The following is a 27,858-nucleotide window of genomic DNA, read 5'->3' on the forward strand; positions in this document are numbered from 1 at the left end:
AATAGACAATTTATATAAAATGGACAAATTCCTTGAAAAACACAAATTGCCAAAACTGACATAAGAAATTTAAAAATTGGAGAACCCTGTTTCTGTTAGAGATTCTCAGCCCCAACTCCTCTTCTTTGACCTGCTTTGTGATACAGGAGCTGGGGCCTGTAAACACTTCTATTTTGCCAGAGAGCAAGGAGGGTACCGCAGGGACATTCAGAGGAAAGGAGCCTTCATCCTTGAGACCATGTGCTTTCTTCTTCCTGCTCCTGTGGTGTGGGGCTAATAGCAGCCCTGGGGACACCCTGTGATGCACCCCTTCCAGTGAGGGCTGGGACAGCCAGTACTTACCCTCCAGTAGTTTTCACCAACACTCCAAGAGCTTTCCAAGAAAGTTTCACCAGCACCACAAAAGGTAACTTTCTAGAGAGTTTCAGCAGCATCCCGGGATGGAGGCAGTTTCCCAATGAGTCTCAAATAAAGCCCGGAAGGCAGTTTCCTGCTTGCCAGACCCAGTGCTCACCATCCCAGCAAACTCCTATGCCATCCACAGTGCCACAGCCATACCACCTCCAATGAGATCAGAATCCCGGCCTTGCAAGGAAGTCCTCTTCCAAATGTGCTCCTTCCTTGAGTACTTGGCCCCAGTCAAGGAAGTGGCTGGTCTCTACGTCTGCCATTTCTGTATTCTTTAGGTGTCTCTTTACTCCTTAGTAGTCAATCCTGTTACTAGTTAGTATCTCTTTACGTTAAGTTTTTCCTAGTGTAGCTTCTGCCTCCTGACTGGACCCTGACCGATACAACTGATGAATTCCATCTAAGATTTAAGAAACTCACAAACTCTTTCAAAAAATAAAGAAGAGGAGGGAACACTTCCCAACTGATTTTATAAGGCATCATCCTGTTACCAAACCCAGACAAAGACATTATACGAAAAAAAAAAAAACTAGACCAATATTCCACATAAATATAGACACAGAAACCCTTAACCAAATACCCAGAAATCAAATTCACTACTATATAAACAGGGTAATAAACCCCAGTTGGTCATGCTATATCTCAGGAATGCAAAGTTGTTTTAATACGTAAAGATCAAACATGTGACATACCACCTTAATGAGATAAAGGGGAAAAATCATATAACTATGTTATTAGGCATAGGAAAAGCATTTAATAAATTAAATCTCTATTCATAATAAAATTCTCAGCACACTGTAAATAGAAGGTAACTTTCCTTAGATAAAGGGAATTTACAAAAAAGAAACTCTACAGCTAACATCACACTCAATGACAAAAGACACTTTTCTCCTAAGATCAGGAATAAGGCGAGGACATCTGCTCTTACCACTTCTTCCCTGCCTTGTACTGGAAGTTCTAACCAGTGCAATAAGACAAGAACATCAGAAATACAGCAGACATACTGGAAATGATAGGGACAGAGTAAAGGCACAAACTAGGTAATTAAATAGTTAATCCCATTAGGGTATTGTAAGTAAAAAAAAAAAAAAAAGTATAGGAGGCCCCTGTAAGTTAATGATCACTCAAGAAAGCAGGTTTACTTAACCACAAAGCCAATCAGGCCTGCCTAGGAGCAAAACCATGCAACAAAAGCACGAGACATGCCCCAAAACAATAAAACAATGGTGGCATGAGACCCACATCTTGCCCAGTGACCTCAGTAAGTTAATGGTCCCTATGACATGCTCTCTGCACACATAAAAAACAATAATTTATGGAAAGATGCTCATTGTACAGAGACCTGAAATAATTTTTACAGTCCTGGCTTGACCATGTAAGGACAAAAAAACTCCCCTGCCCAACCTGGAGGAGAAGCTGATGATGAAAGCATGACGTCTACTCAGAATGAAGAAGAAAGTGGTCTTTTCCCCTCCCCACTTTTCCTTTGATTATAAAGCTGTAGCCCACCAAGTTCTCGGGCACAGCACCCTCTTGCCTGCCCACTTGTGAGCCTCACAAGCATCCTACTCTAATAAATCACTTCTTATCTATCACTTTGCCTCTCACTGAATTCTTTCTGCACTGAGACATAAAGGACTGGGCTCTTCAGAGCCCCTCAAAACAACATCTATATGTTTCAGAAAGGAAGAAGTAAAACTATCTGTATTCACAGATGATATTATTGTATATGCAGAAAATTCTAAGGATTTTTTAATGCTACTAAAATAAGTGAATTTAGAAATATAGTAGGACTGCAGGTTGACAAAAGAAAATCAACTGTATTTCGATGTATGCAAAACAAAGAACTGAAAAATAAAATGAGAAAACACCATTTACAATAGCATCAAAAAATAAAAGATTTAAGGATAAAAATAATAAAATATGTGTAAGACCTGTACACTGAAAACTACAGAAATTGCTGAGAGATATTATAGAAAGCCTAAAAACATGGAGATGGAACATGCTCATGGATTGAAGGGTCAATATTATTAAGGGTCAATATTATCCATTATCCCCATCTGTACTTTCAGTGTGATCCCAATCAAAATTCCAAAAAGGCCTTTGCAGAAATGAGTCTTAAAATTTATGGAAATGTAAAGGACCTAAATTATTCAAAACAATTCTGAAGAACAAAGTTGGGGGATTTAAACTGAGTTCAAAATTTACTATAAAGCTACAGTAATGAAGACAATGTGGTATTTGCCTAAGGATAGACACACAGATCAGTAGAACAGAATAGAGAGTTTATTATTGGTTGTACACATATATGGTCAATTGATTTTGGACAAAGGAAGGTCTTTTCAACAAATGATGCTGGAAAAATTGAATATCCATATAGGAAAGAAATGAACCTCAATCCTCACCTCTCATCATGTACAAAAATAATTCAAAGTGGATAACAGACCTGAATGTAAAAGCTAAATATATTACACTTCTAGAAGACAAAAAGAAAATCCTTGTGAACTTAGAGCATACAAAGATTTCTTAGGACACCAAAAAAACACCTACCATAAAAGGAAAACATGATAAATTGGATTTCCAAATTAAAATTTTGTACTCCTCAAAAGATATAGACTTGGAGAAAATTGATAAAATACATATCTGATTTAAAAGAAAAATTGTACCTGGAATGTATAAAGAGCTCTTACAACTCAATAATAGGACAGAGAACCACATTTTTTAAATGAGCAAAAGATATGAACAAACATTTCACAAAAAAAATATATGAATGAGAAATAAATCCTTGAAAAGATGTCCAGCAGCTAATGCACCTACTACAAGCTCACAAGAAAGGGTTAAAATTAGAAAGAATAACAATAGGAAGCATTGTCAAGAATGTAGAGCAACGGAAACTCTCAAACATTTCTAATGGGAGTGTAAAATCATACAATTATTTTGGAAAACAGTTTTGATAGTTTCTTATAAAGCTAAACGTACACTTCCCAAAAAGATCAAGCAATTTCACTCCTTGGTATTTACCCAGAAAAAATAAAAACATATGTCCACACAAAGACTTGTACACAAATGTTCACAACAGCTTTATTTGTAATACCAAAAACTGGGGGGACAAATTGTGGTATACCTCTTCAATGGAGTATTCTTTGAAATTAGGAGCAAACCTTTGATATACACAGCACATAAACAAATCTCAAACACTTTATGCTGAGTAAAAGAAACCATTCATAAAAGGGTATAGGGCTTTCCTGGTGGCGCAGTGGTTGAGAGTCCGCCTGCCGATGCAGGGGACATGAGTTCGTGCCCCGGTCCTGGAAGATCCCAAATGCCATGGAGTGGCTAGGCCTGTGAGCCATGGCTGCTGAGCCTGCACGTCCAGAGCCTGTGCTCCGCAACGGGAGAGGCCACAACAGTGAGAGGCCCGCATACCGCAAAAAAAAAAAAAAAAAAAAAAAAGGGTACAAAGAGTATGATGCCACTTTTATAATGTTTTGGAACAAAGAAAACTTATCAACAGTAATAGAAATCAGATTGATGGTTGCCTGGGAGTGGGGTGGGGATGAGGGGAAATGACTGCACAGGTATACAAGAGAACTTTCTGGAGTGATGGAAATGTTCAATATCTTGGTTATATCCATTTATCAAGACTCATTGAACTGTAAACTTAAAATGGGAACATTTTATTGTATGTAAGTTATACCTCAATGAAGTTAATTTTAAAAAATATGTAGGGACCTAAACTGGAAATCACTTAGACTTGGTTTTAATTTTAAAATTTTCTCTGTAATCTGATTTACTCTAATATTTAGCTTCTTGTCTCCAATAGTAATACAAAACCTCATGTCCATTTAGCCTACATTAAATCACTACAATTTCCAAAATTGTAGAATTAGTTCAATAGTTTTAAACTTTCATTATAAAAAATTCCAGAATTTACTTTATCCACATGAATAATTGATTTGCTTCTAGGAGGTACACTAATGATTAGATATAAATTATACTGCATGAGAAATATGCTCACCTATACTTAAATATATTTGTACTTTAACAAAAGAAATGCTTCTAACCACACAAAATATTAGAGGATGATCCAATTCTATAAACTAGATAGGTGTTCCTTTTCTTCCAGGCACGAGGAGATTAAAGTATTCACTAGTTATTTTAGTTTGTCACCAGTGCCACAAGAGAAGACAATGAAAGGCATAATGAAATGAAACACAAGAAAATTGCTACAATTTTACCTTGGGACCCACTCACAGCATTGGCTATATAGGGTTTTCTTCCTCCTTCCAGTCACCTGGGAAAATGATCACAGAGAGTTATAAGGGTCACGAGACTAAAAGTCGGACCCAAGAGAATTAAAAAATGCAGACAACCCAATTAATCTGCTAATATTTATTACTGTAGAAATAGCTTTAGGGGCAGTTTATTAATGGGGCATTTTTCAAATCACCCCACTCCTTATATCTATAATTCAAAAGCCTCATCTTAAAAAGGAAAAGAAAAAATACTTTTTAGAGTGTAAGCATAACATGTTGAAGTGGTTTTCAAGAAGCAGAATTTCCAAATTTTACAATTTGTATTGAAACACAAAGACCCCGAATAGCCAAAGCAGTCTTGAGAAAGAAAAACAGAGATGAAAGAATCAGGCGCCCCGACTTCAGACTATACTACAAAGCTACAGTAATCAAGACAGTATGGTACTGGCACAAAAACAGAAATATGGATCAATGGAACAGGATAGAAAGCCTAGAGATAAACCCATGCACATACGGTCACCTTATCTTTGATAAAGGAGGTAAGGATATACAATGGAGAAAAGACAGCCTCTTCATAAGTGGTGCTGGGAAAACTGGACAGCTACATGTAAACAAATGAAATTAGAACACTCCCTAACACCATAAACAAAAATAAACTCAAAATGGATTAAAGACCTAAATGTAAGGCCAGACACTATCAAACTCTTAGAGGAAAACATAGGCAGAACACTCTATGACATACATCACAGCAAGATGCTTTTTGACCCACCTCCTAGAGAAATGGAAATAAAAACAAAAATAAACAAATGGGACCTAATGAAACTTCAAAGCTTCTGCACAGCAAAGGAAACCAGAAACAAGATGAAAAGACAACCCTCAGAATGGGAGAAAATATTTGCAAATGAAGCAACTGACAAAGGATTAATCTACAAAATTTACAAGCAGCTCATGCAGCTCAATATCCAAAAAACAAACAACTCAATCCAAAAATGGGCAGAAGACCTAAATAGACATTTCTCCAAAGAAGATATACAGATTGCCAACAAACACATGAAAGAATGCTCAACATCATTAATCATTAGAGAAATGCAAATCAAAACTACATTGAGATATCATCTCACACTGGTCAGAATAGCCATCATCAAAAAATCTACAAACAATAAATGCTGGAGAGGGTGTGGAGAAAAGGGAACCCTCTTGAACTGTTGGTGGGAATGTAAATTGGTGCAGCCACTATGGAGAACAGTATGGAGGTTCCTTAAAAAAATTAAAAATAGAACTACCATACCACCCAGCAATCCCACTACTGGGCATATACCCTATGAAAACCATAATTCAAAAAGAGTCATGTACCACAATGTTCATTGCAGCTCTATTTACAATAGCCAGGACATGGAAGCCACCTAAGTGTCCATCGACAGATGAATGGATAAAGAAGATGTGGCACATATATACAATGGAATATTACTCAGCCACAAAAAGGAACAAAATTGAGTTATTTGTAGTGAGGTGAATGGACCTAGAGTCTGTCATACAGAGTGAAGTAAGTCAGAAAGAGAAAAACAAATACCGTATGCTAACACATATATATGGAATCTTAAAAAAAAAAAAGTGTCATGAAGAACCTAGGGGCAAGACAGGAATAAAGATGTAGACCTACTAGAGAATGGACTTGAGGATATGGGGAGGGGGAAGGGTAAGCTGGGACAAAGTGAGAGAGTGGCATTGACATATATACACTACCAAATGTAAAAGAGATAGCTAGTGGGAAGCAGCCGCATAGCACAGGGAGATCAGCTCGGTGCTTTGTGACCACCTAGAGGGGTGGGATAGGGAGGGTGGGAAGGAGGGAGACGCAAGAGGGAAGAGATATGGGGATATATGTATATGTACAGCTGATTCACTTTGTTATAAAGCAGAAACTAACACACCATTGTTAAGCAATTATACTCCAATAAAGACGTTAAAAAAATTTTTTTAATAAAAATAAAATAAAGGTAATACGAACAACAACAACAAAAAAAAAGCAGTATTTCCAGTGTTCTTCAGCTTCCTGTTACAGCAGCATTACCCACGACGAGGACACCAGCTCACTAGATACACAGTCAGCATGAATAGATGCATCACAGTGATGATCAGGTCCTTGCCATCTGCATGATCACGTGCAAATAAGATGACGAGAGCTACCTCAGCATTAACACAAGGCTTCGAGGTCTGAACACCCAAACCACTCTGCAGGATGGGACCAACGTACCTAGTGTCCTATCTACAGGACGTATCAGGTCATATTAAAGGCTCATCTGTTTCCCCTTGGAATTCTAAAAAAAAAATCTTCAAGATGATCAAGGAAAAATATATTTTTCTCCGCATTTACTCTCCATTATTTGTAGCTTCCAAAAGGCTCCTATATTGATCCATCAAAACCAGAAATGGCTCTGAACCAAAACCAAAAAGAAAGAAAATCCAGAGAGTGTTCTATGGCACTCTGTATTAGTGTATGGCTTCCACACGAAAGTTGTCAAACTGTGCAAATTCAAAGGAGTGAGTTCCAATCGCGGCCCAGCCATTCTTTGGGAAGTTGACAGAGACGTTTTTCCAGAGAGGCTTGCCATTCAGCGTGCCAGAAGAGAAACCACCCTGGAGTGGGGAGAAACACATCCCTTAAAGACACGTGAAACTGATCCTCTGAAGTCTGTTTCTTAATGGATGGCCCACCTACTTAGTGCAACAAATATCCTTCTCACTTAAGATTTACCACAGCAAAATGAGTCCACAAGTTTGAGCAAAAGTTTGAAATACAGAAAAAATTTTCTCAAAGGAAATTCTTATCTACTTATATAAACAGTTTCCAAGGTACAAGAATACCTCAATATTTCCTTGTACTCCACCAAAATGCTGTAAAACTTGCAGAAATGTAACACTTTTCATAACATTATGATAAAATTTTAGATAAAAGTTCACTAAAATAAAAAAAAATTTGTCATTTACACGTAGTGGCATGTACATGCATTGTATTGACAGCTTACAGCCACCAGCTCTTCAGACAGGACTGCTGGGGTCAAAGTGTTTTATTTATTTATTTATTTTAAAGGCTTTTCTTATTTATTTATTTATTCATTCATTCATTCATTCATTCATTCATTTGGTTGCACCAAGTGTTAGTTGTGGCTCGCCTGCTCCTTAGTTGTGGCATGTGAACTCTTAGTTGCAGCATGCATGTGGGATCCAGTTCCTCGACCAGGGATCGAAGCCAGGCCCCCTGCACTGGAAGCGCAGTCTTAACCATTGCGCCACCAGGGAAGTCCCTCAAAATGTTTATTTAAGGTCTTCATTAAGGAGCCTCAGCCCAGCTGGGAGAGGGGTAATTAACCTTCGTTTTATTGTTTTATCCTCATGTACAGAATGCCACTTCAAAGTTATATCAAGAGCCTGCCCTTAAGTTACAAAAACAGTAACCATCAGTTAAACTGATGACTGGGGAGAGGCGGGGGGTTGAGTGGATGGAAAAAGAGAAATATCCACAGGAACAACTTCCTAGTCACTGACAGAGAAAGATAAAAATAATGTCCTCCTCAGACAGCTGCCATTCCTACTTAGCTAAGTGTCTGGCACACAGCTCTTATTATCATTATTATAGCATGCTTATGAGCATATATCCACAACACACTCATTCCAGCTACATTTAAAACTAGCTAATTTCAAAGGGTGAAGAGCAAAAGATCCAAAGCACTAAGCCAAGGATCAAAATAAAATCTGCTCTTAAGTCATAAAATTATAATGGAATGGGCCTTCATTTACTTATTTTATTTTATGCATGGAGACACGGTGACTTAATGAGACTAAAAATCAAAGTCACAGATTTACCAGTAACGCTAGGACTTGAATTTGAGTTGCCCAACTCCACGTTCAGAGCCACATACATTTCTGTTACTACAACACCTGCACAGCTACCTTTAGCTCTAGAAGTGCTTATTGAACATCTTCTGCCACTTAGGGGATAGTGAGTATTAACATTGAGTCAAGGAGCTTATGTACACAAATTATATTCATCACTAAAGCTCATCCTCCCCCTGCCCCTCGCCCCCCAGGTGTCAGCCAACCTATCCTCTGGCAGCTCCTCACACAAGGCCAGTCACAGGAGTGCCCTGTGCTCAGACTGCTCTTCCCACCACTCAGCTCTCAGCTCAAACATCACCCACTTTAAGAGGCCTTCCCTGACCTCTCTATCTAGAGAATCTGGCAGGGAAGCTACTTTAACTCATTATCTCATTTTTCCTTCATAATTTTATTTATTTGTTTATTTGGAGCAGGAGTGAGCCAACCGTGGCCCACAGGCCAGCCACCTCTTTTTATAAATTAAATGTTATTGGCACACAGGCACCCCCATTCAGCTACCTATAGTCTATGGCTCCTTTCTCACTACAAAAGCAGAGCTGAACAACTGCAACGTAGACCATAGGGCTTACAAGGCCTAAAATATTTACTCTTTGGCTCTTTAAAGAAAAAAAAAGTTTAATAATCCCTATCCTAGAAGAATACAGGCTCTGAGAGAGCTGGAACCTTTTCTGGCTTGTTCACTGATGTATCCCCAGTACTTAGAACAGTGCATGTAACAGATGCTTAATAAAAATGTGTCGAATGAAAAATAAAAAACATCTAACTCTAAAACAACCTACAGAGCCTACCTCCATTTTACAGAGAAGGAAACAGAGGCTCAAAAACGTGAAATAACTTGCTGGAAGTCTCAGCATATATCAGTAAGGAAATATGAATGCTGACCTGTCTTGTTCCTAACACACCTACTCCGAAGAATATTAACTTGACTCATTAAAGTGCTCACCACCTATTGGGTACTGTACCAAACTTTCATATATATATATATATTTATATATGATACTGTTCAATCTGCATAAGGGTATGTCTTCTGGAGATTATGATGGTAAAACAGAAGCGGAGCAACATAAAATATCTGCAAGTGACTATTAATAGACTTCAAAGTTTATCATTCTAACTCCCATGCAACAGCGCTAAGATAAAGCATCTGATGTGTGCTGAGAAGAATTCAAAAATGGCCAATTTCAAAATCATAAAATCCTCATATTAGCAGTAATTTGGAAAATGAACATCATAAAAGATGTGGTTTTGTTTTGTTTTTCATTTATGCAACAAATATTTATATGTCAAATGTTGCTTAAGTCACTGGGAATTTAGGATGAACAAGAAAAACAAGGTCCCTGCTCTTATACAGCTTACATTCTAGTAGAAGGAGACACACAAACACACACGATACCTAAGAGCTAAGCGATAAGTGGCCTGTGAAGAATTAAAACAGGTTGATGTGATGACGGGTGCCTCAGAGACCGTTCTGGATTATGTGCCCGGAGTTGGTGGAACAAGAAATAACGGGGTAAGGGGTGGAGCAGGTTTAAGTCAGCAATATCCCCGCCCATCCCAGTAGCAAGACTGGAGCTAACTTCTAAAAGTAGTAAATCACATTATATAAAAGACACACCAGAAGAAAACAGCTGAAATAGTTCAAAGTGGCTGTGTCAGAGGAGCAGAACACAGAATGGGGTGAGGCGGCAGGAACAGCAGTGAGGAAGGAGGCAGGTGTTTTCGATAAGCCCTTTTTTTTAAACATGTATGCAAAATAGCTAATAAAATTAAGGAAATTTACCTTTTTAAATCCTATTCAAAATTTCAAAAAATTCATAAAATTACTAAAAATAAGCCTAACAAGTAATGTGGAAGAACTACAAAAATAAAACTGAAGGACATAGTGGGAGATCTTAATAAATGGTGAGATGCAGCATGTCCTTGTTACCATGTTCTTGAATGGGGAAACACACTATTCTTTTTTTTTTTAGAAAAAAAGTCTTTACTGAATTTGTTATAATATTGCTTCTATCGTATGTTTTGGCCACAAGGCATGTGGGATCCCAGCTCCCCAAACAGGGATCAAACCCATACCCCCAACATTGGAAGGCGAAGTCTTAACCACTGGACCACCAGGGAAGTCCTTGGAAACACATTATTCTAAAAGAATATATTATTTTTGCCCAAATTGATGTATGAATTCAGTGTAATACTAGCAGCATTTTTCATGGAATTGAAAATATGTTTTAAAAATTCAAATAGGGGCTTCCCTGGTGGCGCAGTAGTTGACAGTCCGCCTGCTGATGCAGGGGACACGGGTTCGTGCCCCAGTACGGGAAGATCCCACATGCCACGGAGTGGCTGGGCCCGTGAGCCATGGCCGCTGGGCCTGCGCGTCCAGAGCCTGTGCTCCGCAACGGGAGAGGCCACAACAGTGAGAGGCCCGCGTACCGAAAAAAAAAAAAAAAAAAAAATTTAAATAGAAGAGTAAATATGGTATTGAAATAGCAAAGGTAATTTTTAAAAAGAAATAATGAGGAACTTGCCTCACCGGATATCCACTCATTCATTCTACAAGGGCTCTTGCTCTGACTGTGTGTGCACCAGGCACTTTTCTAGGTGCCAGAGAGCCAGCAGTGAATAAAACAGACGCCTGTCATTAAAGAAGCTTGGTTTTAGTGAAAGGAGCAGAACAAACACACAGCAATCAACAGAACATGTAAGATGTCAGGAGGTTAACAAGAGCTTCAGAGAAAAATTAAGGAAGAGAAGAGGGGCACAGAGTGAGATGGGGTGCTATCTTATATAAACTGGTCAGGAAGGAACTCTGAAGGAAGTAAACCATGTAACCAAAGATTTTAGAAGGTAAACACAATTTAAGGTGTGATATTGGATAATAACAAACAAAGCAATTAAACAGAAAAGAGCTCAGAAATAAGCCTATGTACACATGATGATTTGTTATGTCGAAAACATGGCTTTTAAATCATGGGCAAAAGGACAGTCTATGTAATAAATATGATGGCTATCCACTTGTTTTTAAAAAATTATGTTGGGCTCTTCTCCTTATGAACCACAAATACATTCCAGATGGATTAAAGACTTAAACATTAAAAAAAATCCTAAACTTTGTTTGGTTTTGGGGAAAAAATGTTCCTGACCTTGAGAAAGAGGAAGGCCTTCTTAAATAAAACATAAAAGCAATGAACAAAAGTGAAATACATGACAGTAGCAAAATTTAAAACTTCTATTCACGAAACATACCATAAGCAAATTGAAATACATGTGACAGAATAGAAGCAAATATTTGTGACATATATAACAGACAACGAGTTACTACCCAGAATATAGAATAAATTCATACAAATCCATCAGAAAAAGACAACACAATAGGAAAATGAGGAAAGAGTGTGAATGGGTAACTTCAGAGAAGAAAAAACACAAACAGCCAATAAACATAGTAAGATGTGCAACCTCCCTAATTATCAAGGAAATGAAAATCATGTCTATTAATTTGAAAAAATCATTAAAATCAGTAATATCAAATATTATTATAACTGCTACAAAAATTGATATATTTTGGCTAGCAATAGGGGCAGGATCTGTTAAAATTTTAAATCCAATTCCAAGACCTAGTATCTGCCTAAGCAAATAACAGCACATGTGTACTGTTATTTGTTCCAGCAAGAACCACCTCACACCAAAAGCACATAAAAGATGCCTCCCCTCCATGTGCAGGTAAGCCAGCCCTTACTGCCTCAGTTCGCTGCAAAAGGGATGAACTAGGAATGAGGTTACGCCCATCAAGTGTGGTTATAGTTATATAAACTGTGTTACACCCAAACTGGATTTTCAGTACATATTGTTACTGCCAGAAAAATTAGTACTGTCACTTTTGGTGGTTGAGTAAGAGAAGAGAACAAGTTCCAAAAGTTATTTGAATTCCATTTTTTATCTCTATTGTAACCTAAACAAAATTATGACAGGACTGTCTTGGCAGAGAGCAGTATATTATACAGAAGAAGTTCTCTACACAGCATCCCTTGGAAGCATGTCAATCAATAACTCATGATCAACCAATAATTTTGACAAATATTTTTAGATTTCCATGATACTACCCTCAATCTGGTATCATCTCTGACAAAGAGTCATGGAAGCTAACTTCTAAAAAAGTGTGCTTATAGCTGAAAACCAAATCATTCTTAACCATCAAAAAATAAATTTATGTGACTTTGCTTATACCTATTAGCTCCAATAAGAATCTTGGTTTAAGAAACTTGAAAAAAAAAATAGTTCAATTATTGACTCTGCCAATTACTCCTGAGTTCAAAAAACAAAAACAAAATAAAAGAAAAAAAAATACTGGGGGTGATAAAGTCAGCTGCTGATGGTTCTCGGGTGGGTTTACCCAGACACACGCTATCATCCCAGGGACGGGTGGTTTGCTGGTATCACGGAAGACTCTCTGCCTATTTTCCACTATTTATCATACTTTCTCCCTTTGATAACAGAAAACGTTAGAAAAGCACAAAAAAAGAATATTTTTACCTCAGGCTTCTGATCAGCAATACTTACATTAATAGTTAAAGTGAGTGTATACCATTTTTTTGCTGTAACGTCAGCATGTCCTGAAGTATATATGATCCATCCAGCTGTAACACAAAGAGATTATCCCAGCTGATGTATTTTTAAAATCTAAATCACAGAATCCCATAACTCAGTGGGGGTTCTTAGGCGCATTTGTATGTAGTAAAGTCAGCCTTAATAAAGATCGACATTTCCATACCTACAATTGATTTAAAACAAAACATCCTTCATTCAGGCATCCATACAGCATGCAGAGAGATCCTACTCTGAGCCATATGTGAGCTCACAAGAGAACGAGCAAAATAAACTTACAAACCAAGCAGGGTACAATGACGCATTAGCGTGTATAGTTCAGGTCTGCATGTACACCTGATTGGATTGAATACGGAGGATAAGGAGGACTAGTCAAAACCTACCATAAGATTTCCAGCTAGTGTACCTGGCTACATGGTAATAGCATTCGCTGAGAATTAGAGAGAAAATAATAAGCTAATTTTTGAATATATTATATTGGAATGCCTGAGAGAAAGCCAGGATGAGATGTCCAGTGGGCAGTTTAAGACACAGAGCAGTGGGGACTGAAGTCAGAGATTTACCCTAGTTCCAATTCTGCTACTACCTCATTTTGAGACCTTGGGTAAAGCAATTAACCTCTCAGGCACTCTCTTTTGGATTGGAAAATGCAAGGTATCTTCCAGATCAGTCATGCTATGATTATGCAATTCCTATTCTAATGTCCTCATTACCCACTCCCTCTTTAATTTTTATTTTATTATTGGAGCCCGTTTCACCTTAGGAAGAGGCAAAGGGGAACAAACTCTAGGACAGAAGATTTTTTATTAATGCAGGACGAAAGTCAAGAGACTGTGAATCAAGAAGAGTCACCACCAATAAGGTCTAGTTTCAACAGAGCGGTGTGTACCCAAACCAAAGTGAAGTGGATGGAATTCAACTTGAACGGATCCTAAGCACCTATTCTGGATAAAATACTATTCTACATAAGACAAGCACTGTTGAGATGAATGAGAAAAGTCCAGTTGTTTTCAAGTTATTGACTACATTAGGAAATAGGAATTCTCCATCTTAAGCAAATCAATCCTTCCTTTTGTATTTCCATAAGCACACCAGCAACATTCTTAGAGTCTTGCTTTTATTTATACTGTTTCCTGAGTATTCTCTCCCTACTACTACCACCACACTCCAATCTCTGGTAATCCTACTCTGACAGCCTAGCTCAACTCTACAATAGCCAAAAAGCTTTGCACAATTTTCTCTTTCACTGAGCTGCCTCTGTCTGTACTAATTAACACTATAATTTTGAATCATTTGGCGTTTGCTTACACACATTGAATTTCTTCTCAATTAGATGTTCGAACACGATGAGGTATAAAGCTCCTTCATTACTCCCATAAGTAACAGACAGATATAGCAACATATCACATAGTAACCATGTGCTATAGAAGAAGCCACTTACCTAGATCACCTGTAACTCTGTAGGTTCCATTTGCAAAAACCCAGAAGAAAACTCCCCTGGCACTTCTAATCAAAATACCACCTTTATTCACTCTTCCAGCAATGAACACACCTCCCTTCTCAGGGGTCTCTAGGTACACATCACACTTTATAGTCAAATTGGACCTGCAAAATCAAAGTGTTAGTGCTTTTAATTATGTCATTTCAAATGTAGCACAAATGGCTCTTTTCGAAGTCACATGCTTCCAAACTTCTAATCAAGGTATGTGATTTGCTAAGTCCACACTTATACCAGGGATGGGCTTCATTGATGATGGTTTCAAGTTTTACATGACGAAGTCAAGTCATTTCATTGCCTCTTTTAATGACTTACTATTGGAAAATAATATTTACTATTTTCAAGCTTCTTAAGAATATATTTCCTGGGGCTTCCCTGGTGGCGCAGTGGTTGAGAGTCTGCCTGCCGATGCAGGGGACACGGGTTCGTGCCCCGGTCCGGGAGGATCCCACATGCCGCAGAGCAGCTGGGCCTGTGAGCCATGGCCGCGGAGCCTGCGTGTCTGGAGCCTGTGCTCTGCAACGGGAGAGGCCACAACAGTGAGAGGCCCGCATACCGCAAAAAAAAATATATATATATATATATATATTTATATATACTTATATATATATATATATATATATATATATATATATATTTCCTATCTTTCTATAATAAAATAACTTCTCATTCTAAGAATATAAGAAGAAGCCATTTTTTTCTAGGAATACGTAAAAGATAAGTTTCCACATCATTCTGAACAAAAAGATTTATTACATTTCCATCAGCAAAGAGAAGCAGTGGAGACTGCTAGGAACCTCTAGGAGAACAAAAGCTGCTTTGAGGCTAATTTTTACATTTAACCCTAACAAGACACAGTCAACTCTACATTGACTCTACAGTAGGGCTTTTCACATTTGAGCAGTATTGAAATCACCCTGGAGGGCTTATTCAGTTCAGTCTGCAGGCCCCACCCCTCAGGGTCCGATTCAGTAGGTCTAGGGTGGGCCCCTTGAGTGTGCATGTCTAACAAATTGCCAGGTGATGCTGACGCTTCTGGTCCAGGAATCTCACTTGGAGGACCGTTCTCCCCTACAGAGTACCTACGTCTGTGCAGAGGCAGTAAAACCCTGGTTTTGGTATCACTGACAGGAGATCAAAGGATGAGAAAGGTTCAGCCAACCAGGAACTACCAGAGCTTTAACAATGAGATCTCCTCCAGGCTTCCTTTTACAAATGCTACTGGATTCCTTCTGCAATGATATAACCACCCCAATCTAATACGACCTCTGAAAATAATTCCCCTCCCACTCAAATTCTAAGTGCAAATGGAAAAGAATTAGAAAGCTTGCACCCAGTCAAGTAATAAAGCAAGCAATTTATCTAAAATAAAACTAAGAATGCCAAGAAATATATTCTGGAAATGGGGAGGAATTGGACCCAGAATTATGTGACTTTTACATTTCTCAGAGTTCCCTGTCAGTGAATTTTGCACAGTGAAATTTTACCTTGTAAAGGAAAACATAAAAAAGAAGCACCTACAGCAGGTACCCAACAATCAGGAAAACCTACATTTAATCATTTAATCAAAGCTGGGCTACTTTACGGGAAAATCAAATGCTAAGTAACTAAAGCCCAGTCTCTCTTGTATGTCCTCCCACAGCAGAGGGAGTTTTTCTCTCTGTACATTATCACCAGCATGAAACCAACAAGGATCAGCTTGTTCCTTACATCCCTTACCTCCCTGCTGGCTCATCAGAAGTTTTAAAGTGCTACAGATCCCGCCAGCACCAAAAACTTATTCTACTGAGAGTGAGAGTGAGAGAAGATCAAATGTTTTCCTTTTATACCTTACAGTCCAGAATAAGTGATTCTTGCATCACAACTCACAGGCAATTTTACAGATAATGAATAAAATAGAATAAAAGTTTGGTTTAGTCTTCCACAGCCATAATCTCTTGGAAGTGCTGAGAGAACAAAAACCAGCCAACATAGTTTAAGCAACTTTGATCAAAAGGATGCAGAATTCAGGTCTGTGCAGTGAAAGATAATTTTGTGATTGTCCTCAGATCCCAACCAAAGCTTACTAACAAGATGGAAGTCTTTAACAGCTTTGGTAAAGTCTACTATTTATAGTCCAATTACTGTGCTGATACTTAACTAAATCTAAATATGAGAGAAGGTCTGTCCTAAACACAGTTCTAAGAACTGATGGCACTGTGCACACGTAGAGCTGATTTACTAGAATAGCACAATGGATAAACTCCACTAACTTACTAACTTTCCCTTTCCCACTCTCAGGAAGAAGACAGTGATTCAAACAAGGCTGTGAGGTATAGTCCAAGAGCATGGGCTACAGCACCAAACAGACCTGGCCTCTTGCCCTGGTTCTGGAATTTAAAACTATGGGATCTTGAACAAATCTTACCCCGAAGCCTCAGTTTCCCAGTCTATAAGGTAAAGAGGATGCTACCTTTGCCAAAAGGTAGCTATGGGAAGCTCATACCAGTGTTTAGTGTTACCCAGTTTTCATTCCCTCCTTTCCCTGCAATAAATGGGCAGCACAGCCAGAGAACAGAAATGGACATGGGATGTGTGTACATCTCTAAACAGATCTGGCTCCCTTGAATCTAGGATAGGATAATAACACAAAATAAATAGGATGAGACCAAATTTTAAAAGATCTTGGAAGTCAGGCACAGAAGTGCAGATCTGGTTCGGTAGCAGGAAACAGTCACTGCATATTGTTTTTTTGTTGTTTTGTTGTTTTTGTTTTCCCGGTACGCGGGCCTCTCACTGTTGTGGCCTCTCCCGTTGTGGAGCACAGGCTCCGGACGCGCAGGCCCAGCGGCCATGGCTCACGGGCCCAGCCACTCCGCAGCATGTGGGATCTTCCCGGACCGGGGCACGAACCCGTGTCCCCTGCATCGGCAGCCGGACTCTCAACCACTGCGCCACCAGGGAAGCCCCACTGCATATTCTTGAGCAGTGAAAGAACATGATGAAAGTAGGGCTTAAGAAAGACAAAAACAGTCCTTTCTTGACATGCATAGTTGCCATTTCCTGGTTCTTTTTCTTTCAGAATATGTCACTCCTTCCTTCTCTCCCCACTTTCCCCCATCCTCCTCTTCACCTCCTTACACACTGCAGTAGTACAGATTGCGTACTGCTATTTAAATACTGCGAAACCTTCAAAGGTATGAAAGGTTTTGTTTAATCTGTAGATGGTGCTCTACATTATCTCTCTACTACAATGAAAGAGTCTCTCAGTTTTCCTGGAGTCCCAGCCAGAAACAACAGATTTGGGGTTCAGAGAGAGCCCTATGTAGTGTTCATGAGCGTGGGGGATATGGGTTGTCACAGAAACTTAAAGGTTTTCTATGGTGATCAAAATAACAGGGCCCATCCCTTAGACATTTAAACACAGCCACCTGTCTTACTGTAAGACCATCAGTAACAAATGACAAAATCACAAACCCCGCTGACATGACCAGAATGTCCAGATAAAGTGTGTGATACAGAGATGTTGGGATAAACAGTATTTCTGTTGTATAAAAAGATAAGCCATTGAAGTTATTCTAAATTAGGCAAGAATTCTTTACCCCCAATAACTCTCCAAGGAGCTGTAAGGGTTCTAGAAACTCTGGATAGGAGTTTCTTAATACTTACTATCTGAGTTTGGGACTAGAATTGGGATTTATAACAGGGAGTAGGGCAATACAGAGAGAGACTTTCTGCAGCATTCTACAGATAAACAATTCAAAGCTCTTTTCCAAATTATCTTCCTTTCCCTGCCCAATTTCCAAGCTATTTGGTGACTTGACATTAATAGTTACTATCACTAAGCCTGAAATGCTTGTGTTTCATGTTTCACAGTAGCATTATACTAGTTAAAAGAAAAAAATAGAAAAGAAACACCTAAAATAGTTATAATTAGTCAGTACATAGGAATTCCATAACTGACTTCTCAGTTTTGCTTTGGCCATTATATTTTGAGTGAAGAATAAATACATCTTTTCTCTTTATCAAATGCTTAAATAAAAGAGTGGAATTCTCTAGCCAACTAAAAGCTGATTTGCTTTTTACTGTTGCCATCTACTGTCACCTGGTAAATAGATTTTCCACAAAAGCTAAAACAATGTAATTCAAGTATGGATCCAGCAGGTGGCAGCACCATTTCAACAAATCAACTCTCCAGCAAAAACAAAAACTTAAAAACAACATGCAAATCACGAAGTCTGCTTAGAAATAAATTTTAAATTATAACTGGGTCCCAAAGTCCTCAATTTTTATATTAAAATCAATCTGATCCTGCAACAATTACTATTAATTTGGGCAAATCTGAGGGAAGGACACTTAAACAATAAAACAATTGGCTGGTTTATGGCCACCGTGATATTATAACACACCTGTTAGGTTCTTGGACAGGAGAACTGTTGAAAAGTTCTGGCTTCAGAATGTACCTGACAACATTACAAGGTTATTTCAGCCAGATCTACATAAGGATGTCAGTTTTACATACCATTTGTAATCTCCTATAATACTGATGGTGTTGAATGCATCAGCAGCCCAAGTAATGGGCCTTTGATTGAGAACCTGGCGCAGTGTGAAGCGATGTTCTCCAGGGTCTTCAACATTCGTGAAGTATTCAAATACACCAGTCTGATCAGCAAAATTCGGAGCTTCACTAAAAAATGGGTAATCTGTTCAGAACACAATAAATTCGTTGTTTAGTATCAAATCTTACAGAATCTCTCCTCTCTGATATTTTCTGGTACATTTTGATATACTTTTGAAAAGGTTTAAATAAGTAAATGATACTTATAAACAGTCAGAGTTTAAGGTTTAGGTTACTAAAGAGCTATTGACTTTTATATCATCTTTATTAAGTATCAGTGTGATCAGTTTGACCTACAGACTTTACACACTTAATCCATGCAACTGCTTAAGAGGAAAGATCATGAGTTCTGGAGTAAGTAGACCTGGGTTCGGATTCTAGCTCAGTCGGTTCCCCAGGCAAGTTGCTTAACGGCCCTGACTTAACAAGTTTTCAGCTTCTCAAAGGTACGAAAGCAGTATGCATTCAGTAGAAACTGTACCTCAACTTCTGAATTTTGATCAGGATGCCCTCCTGTGATGCCGGGTAGTGGCAGCAAGCTGCAGTGGGCCACACTTCCATCAGCCACGCAATCACGAGGGTGAACAACAGATACACTCAGAACCATTCTGTACCCAGACAACCACTTTGCTTTTCACTTTCAGTACAGTCTTCAATAAACAACATGACATATGCCACACCTCATTAGGCTTCGTGTTAGATGATTTTGCCCAACTGTAGGCTCAGGTAAGTTTTCTGAGCACAGGTAAGGTAGGCTAGACTGAGTTATGAGGTTTGGTATTTTTGACTTATGATATTTTCAACTTACGATGGGTTTATCAGGACCTAACCCCACCGTAAGTTGAGTAAGATCTGTATAACTTTCATTCCAACAATAACCTCTACATTTTTTTCTGGCACTGAAACTAACAGGACCCTCAAATTGCGATTTATCTCGAAGTAACACAAAAATTAGTTCCCGTTTACCACATAGAGATTTAGAGCTAAATTAATGTGGTTCTCACAACCACTCCATCAGGCACCGGTTTGACAGGTAGAAATCTATCCACTACTGCTGAAACTGGAAACCAAGTTAAGTTTTGGTACAAAAACTTACCGACATTGAAGTCATCCTTATAGACACTGGGAAAGGGCTGGGATTTCGGAGGCAGCAGGTAACTGCCTTTGCTGCCGGTGGTGAGCGTGGTGAGTGTAAACAGCTCGTCCTCTTGCAGTTTCAGCGTGAAGCTGCCACCGCTGTCTAGGAGCTGAGAAAGAAACAATGCTGTGTTCAAGCCAAGTACTTTGGCTCATCTCATTTGGGTCAAATAGCTTTTAAAAAATAAGCTTAAGGGCTTCCCTGGTGGCGCAGTGGTTGAGAGTCCACCTGCTGATGCAGGGGACACGGGTTCGTGCCCCGGTCTGGGAAGATCCCACATGCCGCAGAGCGGCTAGGCCCGTGAGCCATGGCCACTGAGCCTGCGCGTCCGGAGCCTGTGCTCCGCAACGGGAGAGGCCACAACAGTAAGAGGCCCGCGTACCGCAAAAAAAAAAAAAAAAAAATTATTATAATAATAAGCTTAAGATAAGCCAAACTCATTTCTTTTAGAATTCCCTAACTACTTGTGAAGGACACACTCAATATCAAGGCCCTTGGAATCTTTTTTCTTAAGTTATTTATAAGACTTTGTGCAATTAAACATTCTAGAAAGGATATTAAAAGAATTTATTTTCACAGAAGGAAGAAGGACTAGATGATCCCCAAATCTCTTTCCATTACTCTGTCTTTTCTATTAGACTGTATTATCCTTAAAGTCTGTGTATAATTCAATACATGTAACTAAGAGATCTGCTTATTTATTTTTTAGGACTTTGCTAAGGTAGAAAAATCCATAAAATCTTACTGTTGACTAAGCTGTTAAACACAGAAAACGTTTACTATGTAAAAAAAGTCTTACTCATTACATGTTCAATACGTATTTCAATTAACAAATTACATTTATGTCACATTTATGACCTTGGCATATAAAGCCATAATCTCTTCATCTATAAAATGAGGGGAAGAAAACATACTTCATAGGGCTATTGTGAGGATTAAATGAGAAAATGTTTATAAAGTTCTAAACTCAGTGAGTGACCTACAAGAAACCTTCCCTACATCATAGGTGTCCTATGGTAAAAGCAGGCCTCCGAAGACACTGAAGTCCTTTGCATAATTGACACAGGCACTAAACATTATGTCCACTTTATGAAATCTGAGTAGCTCTTTTTCTCTACTTTATATTAGAGGTTTATATCATACCTTTGCTTTAATACATTGTTGGTCAGATCTATGAAATATCTAATACCATATTCTGGCTTAGGAAGAACTCCAAATGATATTATTTTTCCTATGGGGAAAATCAGTTTTATTATGCTATTTCTAGCAATGTGTTGTGCAAAAATTAGAGACTATTCCTTTTTTCAAATTTAATATACAGTGGGTGTTCAATTACTGATACTGACTAGTTGAGTCACAGAACTTTAATAATTACCATAAAAAGTAGCAGATTTGTGTCAGTTAGGTGAAGTGATGTGCTTGCATTGGGCCAATTCATTCTTTGAAACATTTACTCATGAGAAACCACCATTTGCTAAGCTCTACACTAGGCACCTGGGACAAAAAGGTATATAAGGCTGTGACCCAATCCTCGAGGCATCCACTGTAGTGGGTAAAGTGTTTACTAGGTAAGTACATATCCCTAGGTGGCTATGACCTAAGACTGGTGGGGAAGGCTTCAGAGGGAGCAACACTTGGGCTGAGTCTTGAAGGATGACAAAGATATGAACAGAAGGCATTCTAGGACAAAGAAAAAGCATGTGCAAAGTCACAGAAGTAATTAACTTGGCATGCCATGCTCTGAAAAATGCAAGATGTTTAGTCTGTGAGGAAAGGTCAGTTTAGTAGGACATGCATCTAGAAAGGAAAGCAGTCTTTTACCTCATGAGGTGATAACATGGGTCACATGCCACACTAAGGAATGTGAACTTATAGGAAAAATCACTAAGGCATTTGAGCAGGGACTGACAAAAATCAGATCTGCATTTAGACGCATCATTCTGGTAGTAGTGTGATGGGTGGCGGGGAGACTGAAAAAACAAGAAATAGTTTCCGAAATCCGAGAGAGACATAATGAGGCACTGAAACAAGCAGTAGTCGTGGGAATGGAAAATAAGGAATGGATAGGAGAAATATGTGGGTGATATTGTTTATACTTGATCACTGATGGTATACAAAGGGTGAGTGGGAATGACAGTCTCAAATGAGACTCAAATTTCTGACTTGAGCAATCAACTGATGGTTGGTACCATTCACCAAGACGAACTAAATACCAAGAACAAACACATCTACCAAACCATACTGCCTTGAAGAGGACTTCTATTTAAAAGAATGGGGGGTGGGCAAACTGTTATGCCCCTATTACCTCTATTATGCTTCAGCCATAAAAGCAGTTATGAAATTAAAAATTAATTCATTAATCAAATTTCTGTTCCCTTTACTGTTGCAATGCTCACACTATAGGAATTTATTTAAAACTACCCATAGAGAATCCAGTTGTTTGAAAAGAAATCTCTCCGATGGTTTTCCAAGTTTGGTATACCACACCTGCAGCTCTGGTATTTCACTCTAAGGAGGAAACACAAAGAAAGCATAGTTGAGTGATTCATCATCTCCTCTTTGAGGATTTCTAAAATCTGTACCAGCAAGAATGAATCAATGACAACGTGCATTCTATTTCTATTTACCGAAAGATCCACCTCAAATCTTAAATAGTAAACATTTTGAAAGTAGGAAGACATTATTCAAGCAAATACTTTATTTCCTAAAAATACTGCAGATTTTTGGCAAATGTTCAAAAAGATTTTAGTGTCTTTGCTTCAAAAATACTCATTATTATACCTATGTAAAAAGCTTTTTAAGAATTTTCTGGCATTAAAAAACAATTCTTACACGATTAGTAGAAAGAGCACTGTATTTTTGTATTCAAATCTAACAATAGGTAGAAATAACAAGAATCTTGTCTCTCTTTTTTTGTACAGAGTACTGTAAAGATCAATGTTTGAAAGTTCCCTCAACTGCACAAATGATGCTCTAACAAAAAGAACAACTTTCTTGCAAGTGACCTTTGTTAGGATTCTTCAAAACCACAAAGAGCATTACCTCCTAGTGGCTTCTGTATGTTTGACTAAAACTAGTCAGCAGACATAAGACACCAAGGCATTTACCCATTCATATGCAAACTCTTAATCACTTGTAATGTAAGACTTCACTTAAGAACTGCTAGCCCGTGATAAAATATATAAATTCTCAAATCAAAATCAAAATAAAAGTTCCACTTATTTACTTACAAAAGAACCCTTAAGAATGAAGGTAGCAAACTGCTGTGAAACATTGAAATAGGGAAGAAGTGGCCGTATACACGTGGAATGTTTATGACTCTGAGTAGAAAAAAAAAAAGAATCATGTAAGTTATCCAAATGATATACATGCCATTTTGGGGGGGAAAAAACAAACAAACATTTAATGCCTATAGATTAACAGAAATGACACATAATAGGTGACAAATAACAGTTTATTTCAAACTTTTAAAGACTTTTTTCTTAAAAACCTTTATTGAATGTCTATTGTGTATGCCTAGTCAAAGTAAAACTCAATGGCATTTTGACTGACTCAAACTTTGAATTCCAGTCATTTGATGGCACACAGATTAATTTTTATGTTGTTTTCCAAGTAATATACATTTTAAAAAAAAGTAAATCTTGGGACATTTTCACTGAAAAGGCATCTCACCTATATATAACCTTCAAATACACAACTGAGGTCAGCTAAATACATATAACAAATCTCACTGCCAGCATCATTTTTTTTCCAAATAATCACTACAATGGGCTGGGATCAAAAGAAGTCTGAGACATCATCCCTACTTTAGGGGATTCAACAATCACAGAGGACTTACAATATAAGGTTCTGGGACAGGCTTTGTGGGAAAATTTTAAATTACAATCATAGTTAGAGATTTCAATACCTTTCCTCAATAACTGATATACCACTAGAGAGAAGATCAACAAAGACACAGGTGATTTGAACAACACTACCAAGTAACTTGCCTGGACTGACATCTATAGATCACTGCGTCCAGCAATTGCAGAATGCATATTCCTTTCAAGTGCACAGGGAACATTTACCGAAGTACACCATATTCTTAGCCATAAAAGAAGTCTCCATAAATTCAAAAAGATTCAAGTCACAGAAAGTCTGTTCTCTGACCACAATAAAACTAAATCAGAAATGAATAACAAAAATCTCTGGAAAAATTCCAAAATATTTAGAAACTAAATAACAAATTTCTAAATAATTCGTGACTCAAAGAAAAAAATTAAAATAAAAGGTGAAATTAGAAAGAATTTTGAGCTGCATGAAAAGCAAAACACAACACATCAGAATTTGTGGGATGCCACTGAAAGAGTAGTTAGAAAAAAATGTATAGCACTGAACACCTAGATTAGAAATGAAGAAAGGATTTGAGACTTTAGCTTAAGATACTAGGAAAAGAAGAGCAAATTAAAACCAAAGTAAGCATAGGGTACGTATGGGATTAAGAGATACGAACTACTATGTATAAAATAGATAAGCAGCAAGGATATACTGTACAACACAGGAAAATATAGACATTATTTTTTAATAATTTTAAAGGGAGCATAATCTACAAAAATACTGAATCACTATGCTGTGCATCTGAAGCTAATATAATATTGTAAATTGACTACATTTCAATAAAAAGATTAATTAAATTTTAAAAAAAAAGTAAGCAGAGGAAAGAAAATAATGGAGCTGAAAGGATAAATCAAACAAAAACCAGAAAAACAAGAGAGAATAATTGAGAAAGCAAAAGCTGACTCTTTGAGAAGATTAATAGAATTGAATAAACTTCTAGCCAGACTAATCAGGAAATCAGGATAAAAAGAAAACACAAATTGCAATTATGAACATTAAGAAAGGTGACATCAATACAGAGTATACAGATATTAAAAGAATAGTGGGGAATAATATTAATAACTTTGTGCCCAGAAATTTAACAACTTAAAAAGACAAATTTCTTTGAAGACACAAAAACCCAGTGCTCACTGAAGAAGACATAGACAAACTGAATAGCCCGATATCTGTAAAGGAAGTTGAAAATGTAGTTAAAAAGTTTCCCACAGAGAAAATTGTGGTCCCAGATGGCTTTACTGGGAAATTCAAGTCAACCTGGGAGCTTTGCTCAAACAGGAAGTAAGAGCTAAGGCAGAGTTGTAAACTGCCTGCCTGAGTATTGAGGCATGCCCCAACTGTGCACACAGAGCTCATCAGCAAAGCCTGGGACACTTGCTAGTTCCAAACATAAGGAAATCTGTACAATCATGATCTGACCACTAAGATAATTGAGCAGAGGCTTCAGTGGCCACAAATGATAAAGCTTACAAACTACAGAATTTGTTCAGGAAAGTCACAAAGCAAATAAACAACAACAACCACAACAAAGAGCAACAACCACAAATGCTAGATAGGAGGAAGAATCTGATCTCCAGAGTCTCCATGTTATTTAGGTAATGTGTCTAGTTTTCAACAAATCCTTATGAGATTTTCAGAGAACCAGGAAAGAATGGCCCATACACAGGCATAAGAGCAGTTGACAGAAACTATGTCTGAGAAACCCCAGTCATTGCTTATTAGATATTAGACTTCCTAGACAAAGACATTAAATCAGGTATTTAAATATGTTCAAAAAACTGAATGAATAATGAATAAAGGAGAGATCTGCTTCCAGAATGGCAATGGGAAGAGCTCCATGAACCTGCTCCCAGTGAACCTGGTGAAAACTATGTAAATAATAATTACAATAAAGTTTCTGGAAATGGTCCTAAGGCCATGCAACAAATATAGAAACATTTATTCAATAAAATCTACTAAACCATGATCCACTCCCTCCCTGTCCCTCTCAGCCTAGAGTGACAGAAACTCCATGCCAAGTAGGTACAGCCAAGAACACAGGGTTCCCTCACTCCCAGCTCCCAGGTGAAGACAATATCTTCGTGAGAGAAGCAGAATATCATTTCTCACTCCCCTTCCCTTCAGCTACTTGATGCTGAGGACAAGTAGCCATGAGTGTGGCCAAGAGGCTGAGGGTTCCCTTCCTCTGTCCAGGTTCCATTCACAGACTCACCTTAAACAAGGCACACTGAGAATATGGGGGTTCCAAACCCCCACCCAGCACCATACTCCTAAATCAGAGGTGTCACTAAGAGAGAAACACACCCTTGTCCCCATCCCCAACTCCAAGCTTCAGCTCAGAGATTTTGTCCTGGGAGAGAGACAGGTCATAAAACACAGAGTTCAGAAAGTCTCCCCAAAGAAATTGATTGTACTTAATGCAGAGCATGGGGAAGTTCAAGAGTAAGGGTGCTCTTAAAAATAATGGAAGTTTTGGTGGCAAGCAAATAAAAAGAGACTGTCAGCTTCATTAGATGCATAAGCTAAACCACTGCCCAGCTATTTTGACAGGGAGAACCACAAAAAAAGAAAGCTAAGAAGAACCCTCAGAATAAACCTAAAACACTAACCTCAAAATCCACCTCTGCAAATAAGCTGGAATTTAATTGGATCAGCTTATGGAGCAGTTTAAGCCCCTGAGCATTGTTGAAAACAATAGAGCAATCCACCAGTAATCAGTGAGGCAATAACAGAGAGGTGCACCTGCCCAAAGCTGCATCCTCTAAGAAGCAACATTTGAGGCTTGGGGCGGGGCGGGGGGGGGGGCGGGGGTGTGGAGGAAATAAACTCCACTAAACTACTCCAGCCAATCACTAAGCAAACAAGCAAGCAAACAACAAACCCCAGGAAAGGAGGGAATCAGTACCCAGAGTTACCACAATATATTATATAAAAGGTCTGGCTTTCAACATAAAATTAGGAGACATTCAAAGAAACAGAAAAGTGTGACCGATACACAAAAACTAGGCAACAGAAACCACCTGTGAGAGCAACCAGATGCTGGATTTAACAGTTGAAGACTTCAAAGTAACCAGTATAAATACATTTAAAGAACTAAAGGAAACAAGGTTTAGAGAAGTAAAGGAAGATATAATCACAATGTCTCATCAAGTAGACAATATCAATTAGGTGACAAAAAATTTTAAAAGAACCAAATGGACATTCTGAAATTGAAAAATATAATAACTGAAATGAAAAATTCACTAGAGGGGTCAACAGTAGATTTGAAATAGCAGATGAATTAGAGGATTTGAAAACAATTGATAGAAATTGTGCAACCTGAGAAACTGGGGAAAAAAAAAACAAAGGATAAAGAATAATCAACAGAACCTCAGAGAAATGTGGGATACCATTAAGTACACCACCATATATACAATGGGACAGTAGAAAACAGTGGAGAGAGAGAGGAGCAGAAAATATATTCAAAGAAAAGTAGCTGAAAACTTTCCAAATTTGATGAAAAACATTAATCTACAGATCCAAGAGGCTCAACAAACTCCAAGAGGAATAAACACAAAGAGATGCACATACAGACACCCAGTAAAAATGCTGA

The 27,858-nt window shown here is 38.1% G+C and overlaps 1 protein-coding gene across 3 annotated transcripts in view; it reads right to left on the reverse strand.

Moving 5' to 3' along the window:
* Positions 1 to 6,623: 6,623 nt before the first annotated feature.
* GALC (galactosylceramidase) overlaps positions 6,624 to 27,858 on the reverse strand; it is a 59,324-nt gene continuing 38,089 nt past the window's right edge. For all 3 annotated transcript variants that reach the window (XM_081226908.1, XM_081226909.1, XM_081226910.1), the window contains 7 exons: positions 23,624 to 23,713; positions 22,815 to 22,901; positions 20,352 to 20,502; positions 19,160 to 19,340; positions 14,602 to 14,765; positions 13,116 to 13,192; positions 6,624 to 7,301 (listed from right to left, as the gene is read on the reverse strand). In XM_081226908.1, the coding sequence (XP_081083034.1) occupies positions 7,155 to 7,301; positions 13,116 to 13,192; positions 14,602 to 14,765; positions 19,160 to 19,340; positions 20,352 to 20,502; positions 22,815 to 22,901; positions 23,624 to 23,713 (897 nt within the window). In that variant the 3' untranslated portion in view covers positions 6,624 to 7,154. The remainder of the gene's footprint in view (positions 7,302 to 13,115; positions 13,193 to 14,601; positions 14,766 to 19,159; positions 19,341 to 20,351; positions 20,503 to 22,814; positions 22,902 to 23,623; positions 23,714 to 27,858) is intronic.

Source organism: Mesoplodon bidens (assembly GCF_964165515.1).
Source record: "Mesoplodon bidens genome assembly, chromosome: 3".
NCBI classification, from domain to species: Eukaryota; Metazoa; Chordata; class Mammalia; order Artiodactyla; family Ziphiidae; genus Mesoplodon; species Mesoplodon bidens.